Below are 18,721 nucleotides of genomic sequence, written 5' to 3'. Positions count from 1 at the left end.
ACACCAGCAACAAGTTGTGATAAATTTCAGTAGATGAGCTGAGACAGCTGGAGTGGAGTGATGTTTTGGAGGTGGAAATGAGTGGTTTTATTTATTGATAGTGTGTATCTATGCTCGGAAAATCATCTGAGTCGAATTACACATGATTACGACATTTGGTTCAGACTCCAGATGGTTCTAGGGGAACGAAATGGAGTCATTGACTAGGGAGCTGAGATGTGGTGGGCACTAGATGATGGCTTTGGTCATAATATTTACTTGGAGGAAATTTCTGCTCATCCAGTATTGGATGATAGGCAAGCAGTATGACAATTTAGATCCACTGGAGGGGTTGAGAGGTGGTGATGTACCATGATGAAATCCTGCCCTCTGTGGAAACTGATATTTTCCCATAGTATCATTCAGTGGCAGCATGTTGATGAAAAATGGGATGGGGAGTGGTAGGTGGGATAGGGGTTTGGGACAATCCAGAGGTAATTGGTCAGGAGTGGGATGAAAAGCCATTGCTCATGATTCTACAATTATAACTGGATGGATCGATGAGATTGGAACTACATGAGGGCTGTCCTGCCCAGCATGATGATGATGATAGAGTAGCATTGGAGAAGATTGTGTAGCCAACCATATCAAAGATTGAGAAGGGCAAGGAGCAACTGTCTACCTTTGTCACTGATGCATCAAGTCACAAGTGACATCCTGTAAAAAGTTCACACCCCACCCCTTTTCAATCATATAAAATCTATCATGTTTCTACCTCTCCAGCTCTGAAGAGTCATGTGGACTCAACGTTAACTCTGTTTTGCTCTCCTCAGATGTTGTCAGACTTGAGTTTTTCCAGCATTTTCTGTTTTTATTTCTGGAAGAGCTATTGTTACTGGCAGGTACAGGAACATTATTGGAGTGATTCAAACATGGCGTTTCAAGAAAGATGGGCACAGATTGGGAGGTGACAGCATGTTCAAAGGGAGGAAGTGGTGGATTTCAATGACGGGTCAAAGATTGTTTGTTTAGTTTTGGGAAGGGTGATGATGGCTGATTTGAAGAAGACAAGCAGAGTACCTGAGGAGGGTGAACTGTTAACAAAATAAGCTAACATGGGAACCAGTTTAATGGCTATAGAGTTGAAGGTGAAGGAGGTGGGTATCATGGACAAGATGACCTCTGCTTGGGTTTCAGGGGAAGGAAACTAGAGAAAGATGTGTTCAGGGCTAGGGCAAAGGAAAAGATATTAGAAAAGATTTGACCCATTGGGTGAAGGGAGGGAAGCAACAGAGGCAGATAATCAAGTGATCTCAACCTTAGTGACAGGATTCCATGAGCTCCTTGCACTTGCTTGAGTTGAGGATGAAGGAGACAAGGATTTAAGAATGTTAGCAGTAGAAAAAAATCTTCATTTCAGGATCATCCTGGAATAGGAACAATTTTGGCAGACAACAGCAGGACCTGATGGAGCACAAAGCACTAACTAGATCTGGCAGTGAATGGAGAAACCAGCTGTCTGTTATGTCTATTCAGGTCTATCTTGGACTTAAGGGATCAGTATTGAGGGAATGACTAGGGTGAGAGGGAGACAGTGGTTTTCAGAGGGGATTAGTGAAAGGTCATGGTGTGTGGAATGCCAAAGGCTAGACAGTTGGGATTTTAAGAGAATCAAAGGAGAGTATTTTTCCAGGGGATGATAGAAGTAATAGAGTTTGGAGGGGTCAGTGGGATATAGTTGGAGAATGATGCAAGGAAGTGATAGAAATGGCTTTTTGTCAGGATGGTGTGGCTTGGAGAGGTTCTTGCAGGTGATGGTTTTCCTATGTGTCTGCTGCCCTTATCATTGGTAAAGGTCATGGGTTGGAAGGTGCTGTCGAAGGAGCCTTGAGTTTTGTAGTGTATGTAGTAGTTGGTACATACTAATGCCATGAATGTTGGTGCATCAGGTGGTAGCCATATTGAGCTGCTTGAATGCTGTTGGAACTGCAACATCCAGGCAAGTGAAGCATGTTCCATCATGCTCCTAACTTCTGCCTCGTAGATGGTGAGGATTTTGGGAGGCAGGAGGTGCAGAATTCCAAGCTGCTGATCTGTCATATTTACAGTATTTATATGGCTGGTCCAGTTCAGTTTCTGATCAATGGCAACCCCAGCACCCTGGATGTTAGTGGGAATTCAGCAGTGCAAATGCCATTGAATGTTACAGTCAGTCAGATTCCTTGTTGTAGATGGTCATTGCCTGGCACTTGTAAATGTTACTTCCCACTTAATGGCCCAAGTCTGAATATCTGAGCATAGATTGCTCCTGTTTGAGGAGTTGCAAGTGGTATTGAATAGCAGTCAGTGAGTGTGCCCACTTCAGACCTAATGATTAAGGGAAGGTCATTGAAGCAGCTGGAGATGGTTGAGTCTAGGACACAATCCTGAAGAACACTTAGTCCTGAGGCTATGGTGATTGTCCCCCAACAGCCATAACCATCTTCCTTTGTGTTAGGTATTACTCCAACTAGTTTTGCTAGGGCTCCTTAATGTCAGGGCAATCGCACCCTCCTCCCATGTGGAATTCATCTCTTCTCCATGTTTGGAAAAAAGCTGTAACGAGGTGTGGAACCAAGTGCCTTGACAGAATCCAAACTGAACATCGAGCAGGTTATTAGTGAGATGCTGGGAACCTCGGGCTGAGGCTGAGATATATTATTGACTTGGCACTTTTGGCTGAAGGCGGTTGTAAATGTTTTAGCCTGGTCTTTTGCATTGATGAACTAGAGTTCCCATTGTTGAGGATAAGGATGCTGAGGAGTCATCTCTGGTTAGTTGTTTAATTGTTCAACATTATCCATGACTGGGGTTGTGTTCAATACCATTTGCAACTCAAACTGAAGCAGTCTATGCTCAGATATAGCAAAACATGGACAATATTTCAGACTTGGGCTAATAAGTGGGAAATACCATTCACAAGTGCCAGGCAATGACCTTGTACAACAAGGAACCTGACTGACTATCTGACATGCAATAGCATTTGCATTGCTTAATTCCCACTAACTATGTCTAGAGGGGTGGGGTTGTCATTGACCAGAAACTGAATTGGACCGGCCATATAAATACTGTCACTACAAGAGCAGATCAGTGGCTTGGAATTCTGCACCTCCTGCCTCCCAAGATGTTCTGAATCTATCCCATTTAGCAATCTGTTAGTGACACAAAATGGAGCACCTGCTCAGTGTGAAGCTGAGGCTTTCTTGTCTCGGACTGTGCAGTGGGCACTCCTACCAATACTGTCAGACATACATCAGCACAGATGGATTGATGAGGACAAGGTAAAGTAGGTTTTCTCCTCTATTGGTAGTGTTCTCACCACCTGTCACTTGCCCAGTCTGGCAGATATGACTTTCAGCCCATGGCCTGTTTGATCAGTATTGTGCTACTGAGCCACACCTGGTGGACTGTGATTCATTCCAGGGTACATTCTGTGCCCTTGCTACCCTCAGTGTTTCTTCCAAGAGAAGAGCACTGATTTATCAGCTGAGGGAGATGGTAGGTTGTATTCTTTAAGATGTTTCCTTGCCAGTGAATGACTAATACCATGAGAATTCAAGGGATCCAGGGTCAATGTTGAGGACAGTCTGCCAGCTCCCTCTTGATGGTATACCATTGTCACCATCTCTAATGGGCCTGTCCTGGTGGGGCAGGACATAGCCAGGGTTGGTGATGGAGTCTGGGACTTAGCTGTAAGGTATAATTCAGTGAATGTGACTGTCAGGCTGTTGGTTTTGCAGGACAATCTGTGGGACAGCTCTGCCAATTTTGGCACAAGTCCCCAGATGTTAATGAAGAGGACTTGACAGGGTCAATTAAACATTGTGGCTTTGGCATTTCTGGTGCCTAATATGTTGCCTGGTGGGCTGTCTGGCTTTGTTCTTTCTTGACTTTTCTGTAGTAGTTTTATACAACTGAGATGCTGTTTAGGCTGTTTGAGGGCAGTTGCATTTGGTCAGGTGTCCCATGTAGGCCAATGGTAGATTTCCTTCCCTAAAGGGCTTTAGTGCATAGATGTATTGTTTGGAAAATCTTAGTTTCATGATCACCATTACTGAAACTAGCTTTTTTATTTGTGATTTATTGATTGATTAAATTTAAATTCCACCAGCTACCATGGTGTGATTTGAATTCCCATCTCTGAACATTAATCTGGAACTCTGGATTACTAGTCCTGTAATATTACCACTATAGTACTGTCCCCTGATAGTTGGACTCCCAAGGTTTAAATGATGAGTATGCAAACTGGGGCTGTGTTTCCTTGAGTTTAGAAGATTAAGGATGATTTTAGTACAGGTTTTCAAGATATTTAGGGAAACTGATAGAGTAGATAGAAATTAATTTCACTGGTTGGGAGTCTAGGAATGTCTTAAATTAGAACCTGACCTTTCAAGGAATTACATTGGAAACACTTTAATATACCGGCTGATGGAAGTATAGAACTCTGTTCTGCAAACGCAATTGCTAAATGAAATGCTACTTCTAAATCTGAAATAGATTTTGTTGCCCAAAAGTATCAAAGGGGTATGGAACAAACGCTAATGTGGAGGTGGGTAGCATGTCAGTCATCACATCATTGAATGATGGACCAGGCTCAAATAGTCTACTCCCTGTTCTTATGTCCCCAGGAGTTAGACAAGTAAACTACTTACAGACTCAGATAATAACAGTAGCTGGGAAGGGCTCAAATATTTGGTTGTGAACCCACTGAGAATTCACATAAGGAAATTTTTCTTGTACTGCCTGTTACTTTCCATTTATTAATGGATGGAAAATTGTGGGCACATGCCTGAATGCTGTATGTGCTCTTGTCAGGGTGTGACCTTGTAAAATTATTTTTGGCAGAAGACAGTACACCTAGATAACACACAATGGATTGTACAGAATAAAATTCTTGAAGGAAACGAGCATGTTTTATCCAATTCAACAGAACAAATACAGCCCAGGCAGGTATCAACTTCACTCCCTACACTGCTGAACTGGTGCCTTCATTTGTCTCATCTTCCTAGGTTACGGAGTTTGGAGGCAATAGCAGATAAGGTTTCTGCTCCTGATTAAATGTTTCCTGCAAAAGCACATGTTAATATGGGGTTCAATTTTCCAGTGAAATTTTGGACCAGAAGTGCTGATGAAAATGTTTTTGAATCCTTAGGCATTACAGACAGAATTATCTTTTAAGCTTTTAATGCTGTAAATTGACTAGTACCTGCAGACTGAAAATCATCCAAGTCTTGTATTCTACTGCAGGGCTATAAGATAATTGTGATATTTTTACATTTTAATATTTAAGCAGAATTTAAATGCAAAGTATTGGTGTAAAATATCACTCTTGCCATCCAACTTTAAAAATAAAAACTAATTATAAAACAAAAAATGCATCATTAATGTAAAAATGTGAATGACAGAATTTAATAGGAATAAAATTTGACTCAAATGAAATTGTACAATGTGCCTAATATTTCAATCTCATAGTTCTCTTGTCATAACCAAACTTGATGCTGTTAAAATAATTTTGAATTTTTCTGAATATCTTTGGACTGGTATTTGGATGCTTGATTAGCTCGGGCTTGGCAATTCCAGGTATGCCTCTTCCATGTCATTCTGCTGCCTAACAGAATTCCTTTCTAAGCTACCTCTTAAATTTTACAAATAAATGGCTCACTTTAATCACAGAATCACACAGTGCAGAAGAGGCCCTTCAGCCCATTGAGTCTGCACCAACATGTGAGAAACACCTGATCTACCTACCTAACCCCATTTACCAGCACTTGGCCCATAGTTTTGAATGTTATGACATGCCAAGTGCTCATCCAGGTACTTTTTAAAGGATGTGAGGCAACCTGCCTCCACCACCCTCTCAGGCAGTGCATTCCAGACCGTCACCACCCTCTGGGTAAAGTTTTTCCCCTCACCTTGAACTTGTGTCCCCTCAAGACTGACCCTTCAACTGAAGGGAACAGCTGCTCCCTATCCACCCTGTCCATACCCCTCATAATCTTGTACACCTCGATCAGGTTGCCCCTCTGTCTTCTCTGCTCCAACAAAAACAACCCAAGTCTATCCAGCCTCTCTTCATAACTTAAATGTTTCATCCCAGGCAACATCCTGGTGAATCTCCTCTGCAGCCCCTCCAGTGCAATCACATCCTTCCTATAATGTGACCAGATCTGCACATAGTACTCCAGCTCTGGCCTCACCAAGGTTCTATACAACTCCAACATGACCTCTCTACTTTTGTAATCTATGCCTCGATTGATAAAGGCACGTGTCCCATATGCCTTTTTCACCACCCCACTAACATGCCCCTCCACCTTCAAAGATCTATGGGCACACACGCCAAGGTCCCTTTGTTCCTCAGAACTTCCTAGTGTCATGCCGTTCATTGAATAATTCCTTGTCAAATTACTCCTTCCAAAGTGTATCACCTCACACTTTTCAGCATTAAATTCCATCTGCCACTTATCTGCCCGTTTGACCACCCCATCTGTATCTTACTGTACCCCAAGACACTCAACCTCACTTAACCACCCATCTTTGCGTCATCCGCAAGTTTAATAATCTTACCCCCTACATAGTCATTTATGTCGTTTATATAAATGATGAATAATAGGGGACTCGGCACAGATCCTGGTGTATGCCACTGGACCAATCACCAAGAGCTCTTTTAAAGTACCTTGTTCAAAGTTTTATCAGAAGCCGCAGCAAATAAATACATTTTGGCATCTCAATTCTGTTGACTGAAACGTGCTAATCTGTCTTCATAACCTTTTTAAAATCAAATTTGATACTTGTGGTCATTGGGATACATCATACTTTTGACTGAGCACTAATCAGCATCAAGCAAGTTTCCTCCTATTTGTTATAGTTTTATTTTTAGCACACTTTGCTTGGTAGCAGTTGTGGAATCAGCTCAAATGGACACACATGTAAGCACAGCACAACTCCAAATTTCCACAATTTTTTTGTGCTAGTTTTAGGGTGTAAACCCTGGCCACACTCCCAGGGTAAAGTTTCCATGAATTACTTATCTACAGGCCTTTGAGGAGGCTTCAGAAATAAAGCTGGATCCTTTTGGTTAAGGTACCTGAGTCATCTTTTAAGCATTTAATTTTAAAAGATCAAAAATAACTACTGTATCCCTAACTAGAAAATATATATGAGCAGAGACCTGAAAAACATTTGCTGTGAAATTAGTGTCTTTATTAAAGCCCTATGCCATTCATCCTTCTCATGCCATACCCACCCATTCCTTTTCCCTCATATTATCCCCAGCCCAACCCCCCTCCCATCCCTTCTCGTAACCTTGTATCTAGAAATCGCTATTCAAAGGAAATAACTTGTTGCAGGGGGATTTCTAGTTGTTGTAAAAGTTAAATGGGGGATCTTCAAAGTTTAAAGCACAAGTTGCCTACTAAAATAGTTTGTTTCAGTAAAAGTAACATTAACTAACTGAAAAGTCTAAAACTTGAAACCTTGTCATGTGATCATTTGTCATTCACTGGAAGTTTGAATTTCTTTAAAATTGAGTGTTACGATCTTGTCGAGACTGAAGATATAATTAAACTGGAGCTGCCTTACATATTAAAATTTCTACTATTTAGAGTAACTTAATCTTCTCTATTAGCTTCTATAAACCCTGACAGCAAGTGCCAAGTCAAAATGCAATGAAAAAAGTAGGAAGACAATTAGATAAATATGCCTGGCCTGAGGGCTGGCTTTATGATAGTCTCCACTATCAAATAGCCTGTTAACATAAAGCATAGCCACTTGTGTGAAATACTGGAAGCATGCAAGTTGCTAGCTTTAGAAGCAGGGAAAGCATTTGAGATCAGCTAGTAAATTATCTTTTTAGTATGTACGCTAAATCATTTTTGCTTCCTTTGCTCTTTTGTTGTTTTTAGTAGTTATTTTAAGCTCTAACGCATTAGGAAAGAGTGGTGTGTATTGGATATGCCTCGCATGGGCAAACAATGCTTGGTGGGGATGGTGGTGGAAAGGTACCTCAGGCCAGGCATATTTATCTAATTGGCTTCCTACTTTTTTTCATTGCATTTTGACTTGGCACTTGCTGTCAGGGTTTATAGAAGCTAATAGAGAAGATTTAAGTTACTCTAAACAGTAGAAATTCTAATATGTAAGGCAGCTCCAGTTTAATTGTATCTTCAGTCTCTACAAGATCGTAATACTCAATTTTAAAGAAATTCAGACTTCCAGTGAATGACAAATGATCACATGACAAGGTTTCAAGTTTGTCTTTTCAGTTAATGTTACTTTTACTGAAACAAACACTATTTTAGCAGGCAATTTGAGCTCTAACCTTTGAATATTCTCCATTTAACCTTTACAACAACTAGAAATCCCCCTGCAACGGTTATACTTTAGTCTGACCCTTAAGTAGACACTTCATTCTCCAGGAAGCAGTCCAAAATTCTTTTTTATTTACCAGCCAGATAGCAGCTTCTACTCCGAGCAGATTTTTAAGGTGCGGCATGAATTGGAAATCCCTTCCTCCAGCCAAAGCTGGGCAAATCTCCCAGATTTGTTTAAACCCCCATGAGCTTGGTCTCTTCAATCCAAGGGCAAGCTCACACCAGCATCCTGCATGGTGAACAATAAGACTTGCTGCCCCTATCCAGGGATCAACTTTTTCTTTCAAGGGCTCCTTTTTCATTCTCTAACTCTTTTAGGTGATGCAGTCATGTAGTAACATTACTTTTTTTTTCAGGATTCCCTTCTTTAGGTAGACAAAATAACACAAATTCCAAATGAGATAACTCTAATAAAAATTCAGATCAAAATAGCATGTTAACTGTGTCAATGCTAAATTAAACTTATTTTGTAGAGTAATGCTTTTATTTAGCAACACATGGCTTGTCAATAGTGATTTGAACAAAACCAGAACAGAAAACATATGGCAAGTGGTTAACAGCAGTTTTGATTGAAATGAAAGTTTTTCATTATAAGCAAAAGTAGCAAATACTTTTCTACAGACTATAATTACATGGAAATTGAAGAGGTTCACAATAATTGTGCAAACTATTTTCAAGATTAAAATAAATGGTTTGCGAATATTTTTATTTATCAATCACTGCCTGTCACTACATCGCTTGTTTCTTAACATGTGTTTTTTCAAAAACGGTTTCCTGTCCTTTATGCTTGTCTGCACAATGTGCAGCCTGAGGTTGATGCTGCTTCAGATAAGTTAGCTGATGATGGCCAACACACTGTATATTTGAACATGTGTTCTTACTTGTTTAACTGCTTTGTACCACCTGGCTACAGCTGATTCCATGTTGAAGTCATTTTCTGAGGGACCATCCAGGGAGGTAGCATGAAATTGTTAACTGAGTCTCTCAATGGACTCCAGTCACACTTGATTCTGTACATGAGGGAAAGTCCCTCTCTGCTTTGGCCAGTGCTATTACTTGTTTGATCTTCATAAGATGGATACATTTAGAACTCTTCTTGCCTCACTTTGTGGAGCAGTCTCTTCAAAGTGTGCCGTGGTATTGCAATATAGTATTTTTGGACCATCATCTTTAGCCAGACCCACTTGACTAGCTCATCAACCTTGCATTCATGGGATGCAAGGATATCTTTGAGCAGTATTTTCATGTCGGCATCTATGGCCAGTGTCTCATATCAAGTTTTGTCTATTCTCCAAGGATCTTGCAGGTTAACAATAAGTTAAATCACACTCGTAGACAGTGGACCGAATTCTCTTAAGGTTTCTGAGATTGGGAGAAGTCCGTTTCACCTCAGAAACTGAATGCAGTTTCAGCAACACAAGCTCAGCATCTTTCATGACAAACCTGTTTGCTTGATTTGGCACCCTCTACACCACAAACATTTGCCCAGTCCACAACTGGCAAACTGAGGCTGCAGTGGATTATCAAGATGTACTACAAGGCTTCTTTGGCACACTTCCCAAGCCTCTGATAGTTAGAAGTGCATGATAACAACTGTGCAGGAATATCTCTAAATTTCCCTCCAATCAAATGCCTTCCTGACTTTGAAGTATGCACTGATCCTTTGTTATAACTGGGTCAAAACTCTGGAATTCCCTGACAGTATTCTGGGATTGGCTTCACCACATGAAATGTACTGGTATAAGAAGGAAGCTTACCATCTTCGGAGAGACTTGATGGCAGCCTTCTGTCTCAAGATAGTTTGCACTGTGGTGATCAACTGTTAAGCATCACATGCTGTAGTTCAGGATCCCCATCCTGTCATGACAGTCTCTGCTGCATTTTCTACAGGGGTAGACAGTGGTTTGGGAGGGTGTACGATTTGCTGGTTAAGGCCATCAGCAACTGTCTCCCAGTTATTAATGTCTGCCATCTTCATATCTCATGTGCAGGTGTCCTTGTCAGAGGTGTGGATGCCTAGGAGGCTGTGACCTAGTAGAGAGTTCATTGTGCAAAGGTCTTTTTGGATATGATTGTCATCCATCTGTTGCACTTGCTCAGCCATGCTAAGACGTAATCGGCATACACGTGTATGCTGAAAGAACTGGCACACTCCAGGACCTCAGTCGGTGACCTTGTCTTGCTGAGAGATGTAAAAGAGACAGTGAAGGTGAAACTGTTCAGCCCTTTCTCCTGCCTATCATTTGTTGTTCAGGTGTGTAGAGGAATATGCTGAGGTTGTAGGCTTGGTAGACTCAGATTGGTGTTCAATCTGGTTCCAGTTGTTCTACACTTAGTTACACACTGCAAAAGCTACAGCTGTTATATTACTTTTGGCATCAAGCAACAGATAGCTTCACATATCTAGGCTCTACAATTACCTATCAAAACCTCTAGCATCACATTGTCATTGCTGATAGATGGTGGTATGGCAACACTTTGGACCATGTCATGTGCTTTCCTGATGTTGGTCTTGAAGAGATTTTACACTCTCTGATCCTGCAATGACCACATGAGACTCCGGCTTCCTTTTAACTGGTTTTATTCAAGCATATGCAGGGGAGCTGCAACTGTTCCTAAGAATGAAGACCCAGCTCCCTGATTAATTACATTTCGCTACTTTTGTACTTATAACACATTTGAACACATCCAATTGGTAACCGACACCCCGGGTTTCATACTATCCTATTGAGTACATAAACATGTGATTTTGCTAACCAATCATTCTAAAGGATGTATGCATAATTATATTATCCAATCAAAATTAAACACGTACACAAGGACCTTGGGTCTTACAACTCAAAACTGTTTGTATTTCATCTAAGCCCCTTCTTTGTCGATTGTTCATCTTCCCAAATCTAAGCTAAAGCCTTTGCCCTCCCCTTGTCTGACGGTTGAGCATACTTACTCTAATTTTATGCCATGTTTTATCTCCAGTCTACCGCTCAAGGCAATGCAATGTTCATCTGGTAATCGTCAACTCTTAATATGTTTAGCAGCCATGTCTGCCTGGAGATTTTAGGGGTTTTTCAGTAAATTCTTACTGTGTTCTTTTTTAGCATTTTTAATTTCCCCCCTAACAGTCTGACCAAACTCTTCACAGGTTGAGTCTGTCCATTTGTGCTTGAGGTGTCCTTCCTATGGAATGCTGATGTGGTATCATCTGTGTAGAGCAGGCTTGTACAAATCTTCACGCAAGGGGCTGCATTGCTTTTTCCTTTCTCACTCAAGGGGCCAGTGAGCAAATATTGGAAAGATGAGGTTTGACTAATATTGAAGTTGAATTTAAAATAAAATTGAGGTATTAAGAAAATAAACCACTTTTTGAGAAAATAATAAAGCAATGTCTAAGAAATAATTTTTAAAAAAGTGCTTAATGAAGTTGACCATTAAGAGTTTGAGGTGGCTCACTCCCAGTCTTGGATACTCCCTCACTCATAACACACCAAACCCAGTGGCTGAGGGTGAGTGAGAACCCTGACTGTGGTGTTCTCTCCCAGCAGCAGGAAATATAGGAAACAAACAGCTTGTGATCGGAGGAACAGCTCCTTGCAGAATCTTCCATTCTGCTCACTGGTACTTTGAACATGGTCTGTTGGCCAAGATAGAGAGGCAGACTGTGCCAGATCAAGTACACAGGCCAGGGGCTGGACAAGCCTGCTGTGGAGCAAATCTCCAAGACTTGATTCACCTTTTTTGTCTTGGATATTAAGTGAGCTAGACTGAATAGCTACTTCCATAGGTGGATACCCTCTGTACATGACCCTGCCTGACAGCAATAAAGAGAAGAATATGCCAGACTGTGGTTGACAGAGCACAACCCAGTTTGATCCCATTTCAGATCAGAAATTCTGATGATGCAGCGTTGTATCTGACCTTTCCTATCACCTTGCCATGGGAAGAGATGACCACATTGGGCAGCCAGTTTTGTCCAGCAGTTTAAATATATTCTCTGCTGTCATGGTCGAATGCCTTTGGTGAGATTGATTGAAGGCAATATATAGTTGTCTCCATTGCTTATGGTGTTTTCTTTTGCAACTTCTGGGCTGAGAAAAATGTCAATTGTGGATCTTCCAGTTCTGAAACCACACGAGTTCAGAATAGATGTGTTCAGCCAAAATCTGCAGTCAGAGCAGGGCAATGTGAACACACTTTTTCCCATGATGCTCAGGGATGAGTCAGTTTTTGCCTTCCAAAGGGCAATTAGAACGAGCAATAGATGCTTGCTATGCCAGTGATGCCCACATCCTGTGAATTAATGCACACTTTTTGGGGCCCTAAAATTAAAATTTAAGCATTTCAGGCACAGCAAATTTAACAATCTACAATCAGAGGATGCTTAAGTTTTAATCTAATACATCTTTATGGCAAGTTTAAAAGAAACAGGAAATACAGAGCATGCCTCAAACTTAAATTTAAGAAATAAATTGCAATGTTGAGACCACCCATAAATGAGTACAATCTGAAGATAACTTGTGGGGTGTTTAGTTTGACTTTCGTGTTTGAATGGATGCAAAAGGCTGAGGAGTCTTTGGTATACTGTATCCAAAATTCTATATGCGTATCCCTAAAATTGTATGCTCTTAAATCACTTTTTTGTGGCCAGAATAAGCATGTATCCATGTGGGAACACAAAGGATACACCTTGGCCTTTAAAATGCAATATTTTGAGGTCTGTTGTCATACACAAATGTGTGTAGCTTCAGGTTCTGATTTAGATGTGTAGGGCCACAGTAGTACTGGGACAGAAAATTTCTGTTAAATTTAAAAGAGGTGGTTATAATTGAAGGAGAGTCTCAATTTAGTGAAAAGGCAGTCAAGTTTTCATTGACAAATATTTTAAGATTTTAAACAAATGAAAGTGCAGCATTTGAAGTAAAGCCAGAGATCATTTCAAAATTGTGATTAATTACATAATACAAAATGGTGAAGTAGTAAATCTGGTTGAGACAGCTTTATTAAAGCATTTCATCAGGACCCATGTCAAGCCTCCCCTTTTAATTTGCAAGGTTCCTGCCTGAAATAAGTTTGCCTAAACTGTTGTCACCTTTGCCAAGGCTGGAGGAGTGAGATAGCAATATATAGGTGTTTGCAGTCAAGTGACAGCAGCTCAACTGTTTGGTTGTTTAAGGGATATTGCATTATGTGATTACAAGGAAAGTTCTATTTCTTGGCACTGTTCCCAATAGGTCAGCATTGCACTCTGCCCTGAAGGAAGTAAGAGCCAAGCTTCAGGTCACAGCTGACTGGTGCCATCGGATGTTCCAGCTGTATGCTGCATGGTATTTCCAAGTGCCTTTGAAGCAATGTGGCTCATCATGTAGCTCTGATTACTTGGACCCTGTGAAGTATTTTCTCTAGTTTAAAGAAAGACTTGCACTTGTTTAGTGCCTTTCACAACCTTAGATGCCCAAAATGCTTTTACAATACTCTTGAAGTGTACCGGTGTCATAAAGAAAACAAATTTGTCTGGACCTGTAGGTATCTTGGGTGGTGAAGTGTTAACTTTTCTTCCATGCAGTGCTAATTTGTTGGTGTTTTTAGGAAGCATTTAATATTGGTTATGGTCAGCAATTTGCATAACTTTAGAATTTTGAAATATACTTTAAATTCAGTTATGAACAAGTGCAGTTATGAATCAGTGTTTTTGAGACAATATCCTTGAATAATATTCTGACAATATTCTTGAATAACACATTAAGAAATTATAATTAGTAATCAGAAGCATCACTACAGTTCTCAGTGAATGAATCCACATTCCTAGCTACACGTGAATGCCATACAAGTGGCTGATCAGCTGACTCAGGATGAGGAAAGGAAAAACATTCAATTCACTTCACTGATGGAAACATCTTGAAGGCCTGGGATTGCTTGCATTGGAAAGACTAATTCTCATAGTCTGCAGATGTGTTTAAGAGCACCTCCTATACAGTTGATTTTCCTCCTTTTTGATTCCCTTTCTTCCCCAATACCACTCCTCTTCCCCCACCCCCACCATAAAGATTCATATTGACTGTGCAAAAAGCTAAAACTTAACACTTATGATAACAAGTCTAATAGGAAAATATTGGCTGAAACAGAAAAACAATTCTGCGGATGCTGGAAATCTAACAAAATTAGAACGTAGTCCCAACAAAATTTAATCCTGAAATGTTAACCGTTTCTATCTCTCAGATGCTGCCTGACCTGAGTATTTTCAGCATTTTTAAATTTTGTAAAAAAATTTGAAGTGTCTCACCTTAGCTTAGCTTTTTAGTTCTTTCCTAAAACTGCATCCTAAATGCACTTCAATATAGACCTTTTTTCAAATGGGCACTAGTTTGTCTTCCTCTTCAACAAGAACGTGCATGTAGCTACCAGATTTGAAAATTGAGTAGCAATCACATTTTGTACAATTGTTTGAAGGAGGTATCTTAATGTATGTTGCACTTTGGCATAGGGATTTAAAATTCATACTACTTCAGTTTGTGACAATATAAATTTATATTTCAAGGTACAATTAGTTCAATAATTTTAAACAATACTTGTGCTGTTGTCAGCTTTTTGTTCTTTTTGCTCCTTTATCCTCTAAAAATACTTTCTAGGCACAGTCAAACTGATGGAAAGGAGTGATAGGCCCAATTCAAAGTACCTATATTGATCTCTGAAGTGTTTTATACTCCAATTTTTAAATGTAGTATTTTTGATGTTTTACAGGAATAGAAGGTGGTATAAATGCTGAAGTTGAAAAGCACCTCGAAATGGGGAAGAAACTGCTGGCTGCAGGACAGTTAGCAGATGCATTGTCTCATTTTCATGCTGCTGTAGGTATGTATCAGTGTTAGAAATGTACTATTGTATACAAACATACAAATTATGAGTAGGCCACGGCCCCTTGAGCCTGCTCTGCCATTCAGTAAAATCATGGCAGATCTGAATGTAATCTCAACCCCACATTCCTGCTTACCTTTCGTCCCCTTGTTAATTAAGAATCTGTTTAGCTCTGCCTTAAAAAAAATATTCAAAGACTCTGCTTCCACCTTATTCAGGAAGAGTCCCAAAGACATGCAACCCTCAGAAAAATTCTCCTAATTTCTGCCCTAAATGGGCGACCCCCTTATTCTTAAACAGTGATCCCTAGTTTTAGATTGTCCCACAAGAGGAAACATCGCCTCCACATCCATCCTGTCAAGACACCTCAGGATCTTAACGGTTTCAAGTAAGTTGCCTCTTACTCTTCTAAATTCCAGTGGATACTAGCCTAACTTGTCCTACCTTTCCTCATAGGATAACCTGCCCATTCCTGGTCTTAGTTTAGTAAACCTTCTCTGAACTGCTAATACATTTACATTTTTCTTTAAGGAGACCAGTACTGTATGCAGTACTTCAGATGTGGTCTCACCAATGCCCTGTACAACTGAAACATAACCACCTTAATTTTGTAATCAACTCCACTCTCAATAAATGATAACATTCTATAGGCTTCCCTAATTACCTGCTGTACTTGCATACTGATTCATGCACTAGGACAAACCAGATCCTTTTGAATCTGAGGTCTGCAATCTCACCACTTAGATAATCATTTTTATTCTTTCTGCAAAAATGCAATGATTTCACATTTGCCGACATTTTACTCCAATTGCCAGATCTCTGCCTTCTCACTTAACCAATGTGACTTTGTAGCCTCCTTATGTCATCTTCAAAATTTACTTTCCTACCTATCTTTGTCTTGTCAGCAAAGTTAGCAACCATTCCTTTGGTCCGCTCATCCTGTAATTTATAAATTGTAAAAACTTGAGGCCCCAGCACATCACTCATCACATCCTGCCAAATTATTTGAAGAAAAGTTAGGGGAAATGTTTTGAGCTTTATTCAGGTAAAATGTATATTAAATGCTTTACATTAAAGCAGACAGACTTTATCAGGAAATGGAACTATTTTCATAATTATTCTTGAGGCAGCTTTTATTTTGAATTTGAATTTTCTGAAGTTTTTCAGTGAAAAAATGATACTAGTGTGCTTTTGAAAATTATTTGCATGGGGGGAGGTGGTGGCATAGTGGTATTGTCATTGGGCTAGTATTCCAGAGACCCAGGATAATACTGTAGGGACCCAGGTTTGAATCCCACCATAAAATCTTTTTTTAAAAAAAAAAAAATTTTTATTGAAGATTTTGTCATTTATAAACCCAGGGAGAGAAGGAAATCCGTTGTTCTTGCCTGGCCAACATGTGACTCCAGACCCACAACAATATGGTTAATCAAAATCTAAATGTTCCATTTAGAGACTATATGAAAAACATCTAAAAATATTGAATGTTGAAATTGAGTTCAATGTTATGGAAATCTCACATTTACAAACTACTGATCCCAGGTCTGTCACCTTTTTCTCTTTCCACACTGAATAGACCTGTGATTCCTTCAGAGTCGAATTCTACATTTGATCTAATTTTAATTGTTTGAATCTCAGGCTCCCCTCAATGTCCCTTCTGAGTTCCAGCATACCCCACAACAATTTTTCCACTCCCTCGGGCCTACCTATTTTACAAAACCTAAGGAGTAACCCCACTCCTAGTACTAAAGTCCAAGTACTCACCTCCATCTGGTTTTTTAATCATCAATTTAAAAATTGTAAAGGTGTGTGCACATATTAATATTGGTGGAATTTAAACCTCAAAGCACTAATGCAGACCTCATACCCAAAGAAACATCATGCCTTTTTTTAAAAAAGCACATCTTTTGACTTTTCATGTCACATGAAATTTGCTTATGTATAATCACATTTCAATCGTGTAGCATTTGAAAAATTGTGTTGTACACCTAATGCTTCCAAAGTGCCATATGTTCAAATACAAAAACTAATTGGCTCAGAGCCAGTAAAGTATAAAATTGACACAAATCAAAAAGTAATGGGGGGAGCAGTGAAATATAACCAGAAGATAAAGTAAGCAGATCCATCCATCCACCTCCTAATCACTCTTGTACAGCCATCATCCTTTCCTACTTCAGTGTCAAAAAGATCCTTTTCTGTTTCCCCTGGCCTTCCACCTGTGTTCCATGTGCTCTATGGCTTGTCCATGCCCCATTCACCCTAGAGCTTCTTAGTGCTTGTAAGCCATTACTGCTCTCAGAGCTTCCACCCATGCTTTGCTCCAAAGCTTTGACCCTGAAGTACCCTTGCTCTGACTACTATTTTTCTCCTTTCCACCCACCCCTCAAACAAAACACGAATTGAAAGATGAGCTCCTTGCAAAAAAAGTGACTAAAATATCTAGTACAGCTCCTGAACGCAATGCATGGAATAGATTTTGATTTTGAATTATGTGGCCTTGTTAGCTGCTACTATGTCCTGTCCTGCCTTTGTGCCATTACCATACCCTCTCCACTTTTTTTGCCCTTGTCAAAAACGGTTTTTTTGTTCCCCTTGAATTTTGCTGTTGTACTCACCCAAAATTGAGTTTAAATTCTTAAATTAAGTGAGCTGTAGATGAACAGTGTTGCCCTATATTTTCTCCAATAAACAAATTGTGACCTGAGCTCATTCGGTTATGGTTGTTTGGTTGAGAAGTTCTGTTTTTTTTTCTTGGAACTTGCTAAGCCAGTTTGAGTATCGTGGATCACAACAGATTATGAAGTTTGTGCTGACATCCTACTTGCAGCTTTTGAAGGGTGAACCAAAGTATTTAAACATGCTACATTCTTAATAGTGCAGCTGAATAGATTTTTCTCAAAGTACTAGTGTTGTGTCTCTAAAAATTCTTATTGTATTAGTATGTTGGTAGCAATGGTATAGCATTAGGCCTCAAGTCACACTGCAGTGGAGGTGTGCCATTTGCAGTTTGAGTAAAATGCAAATTGTCCTTGGCATTAGACAAAATGTGCACTACTTTTGTTTGGAGTAGTGGAGAAATAGGGCAGTTTATTTATGTCTAGGCGGATCCTATAAACAACTGAAATTTTCATCAGTTTTTCGTGGTACAGGATTGTTTGAGTGAAGTATCTGAGGATATGGGGAGCCATGAGACTTTTAATGACCACCAGAACAGGCAGGTGTGGGGCCTTTGTTTAATGGCATCAAAAGGACAGCACTGCAGTGCATAATTGAAGTGTTTCCTTGTCTTAGTGTCAAACTTGATTGTGTTCAGATTCATCTGTCTACGCAAGACTTGGGTGGATACTCCATGGTGATGCACTGCATTCTTGGAGGAGTTATCCTTTTGAAATGTGAAACCAAGACCCTATTGTTTATTTTTTCTTTGGTTGAGGTGAACAGTATAAAAATATTCAGGGAGAAAGTGTTTGGTTTTGGTTGTGAAG

The 18,721-nt window shown here is 39.9% G+C and overlaps 1 protein-coding gene across 1 annotated transcript in view; it reads left to right on the top strand.

The window, feature by feature from the left end:
- Positions 1-18,721, top strand: part of dnajc3a (DnaJ (Hsp40) homolog, subfamily C, member 3a) — a 95,350-nt gene that overhangs the window by 1,779 nt on the left and 74,850 nt on the right. Inside the window, exon 2 of the mRNA XM_041198818.1 lies at positions 15,123-15,233. Coding sequence (XP_041054752.1) covers positions 15,123-15,233 — 111 coding nt within the window. The remainder of the gene's footprint in view (positions 1-15,122; positions 15,234-18,721) is intronic.

This window comes from Carcharodon carcharias, chromosome 11, assembly GCF_017639515.1.
Source record: "Carcharodon carcharias isolate sCarCar2 chromosome 11, sCarCar2.pri, whole genome shotgun sequence".
NCBI classification, from domain to species: Eukaryota; Metazoa; Chordata; class Chondrichthyes; order Lamniformes; family Lamnidae; genus Carcharodon; species Carcharodon carcharias.
The sequence above is the reverse complement of the archived record's forward strand: the minus strand, read 5'-3'. Positions and strand labels throughout refer to the sequence as shown.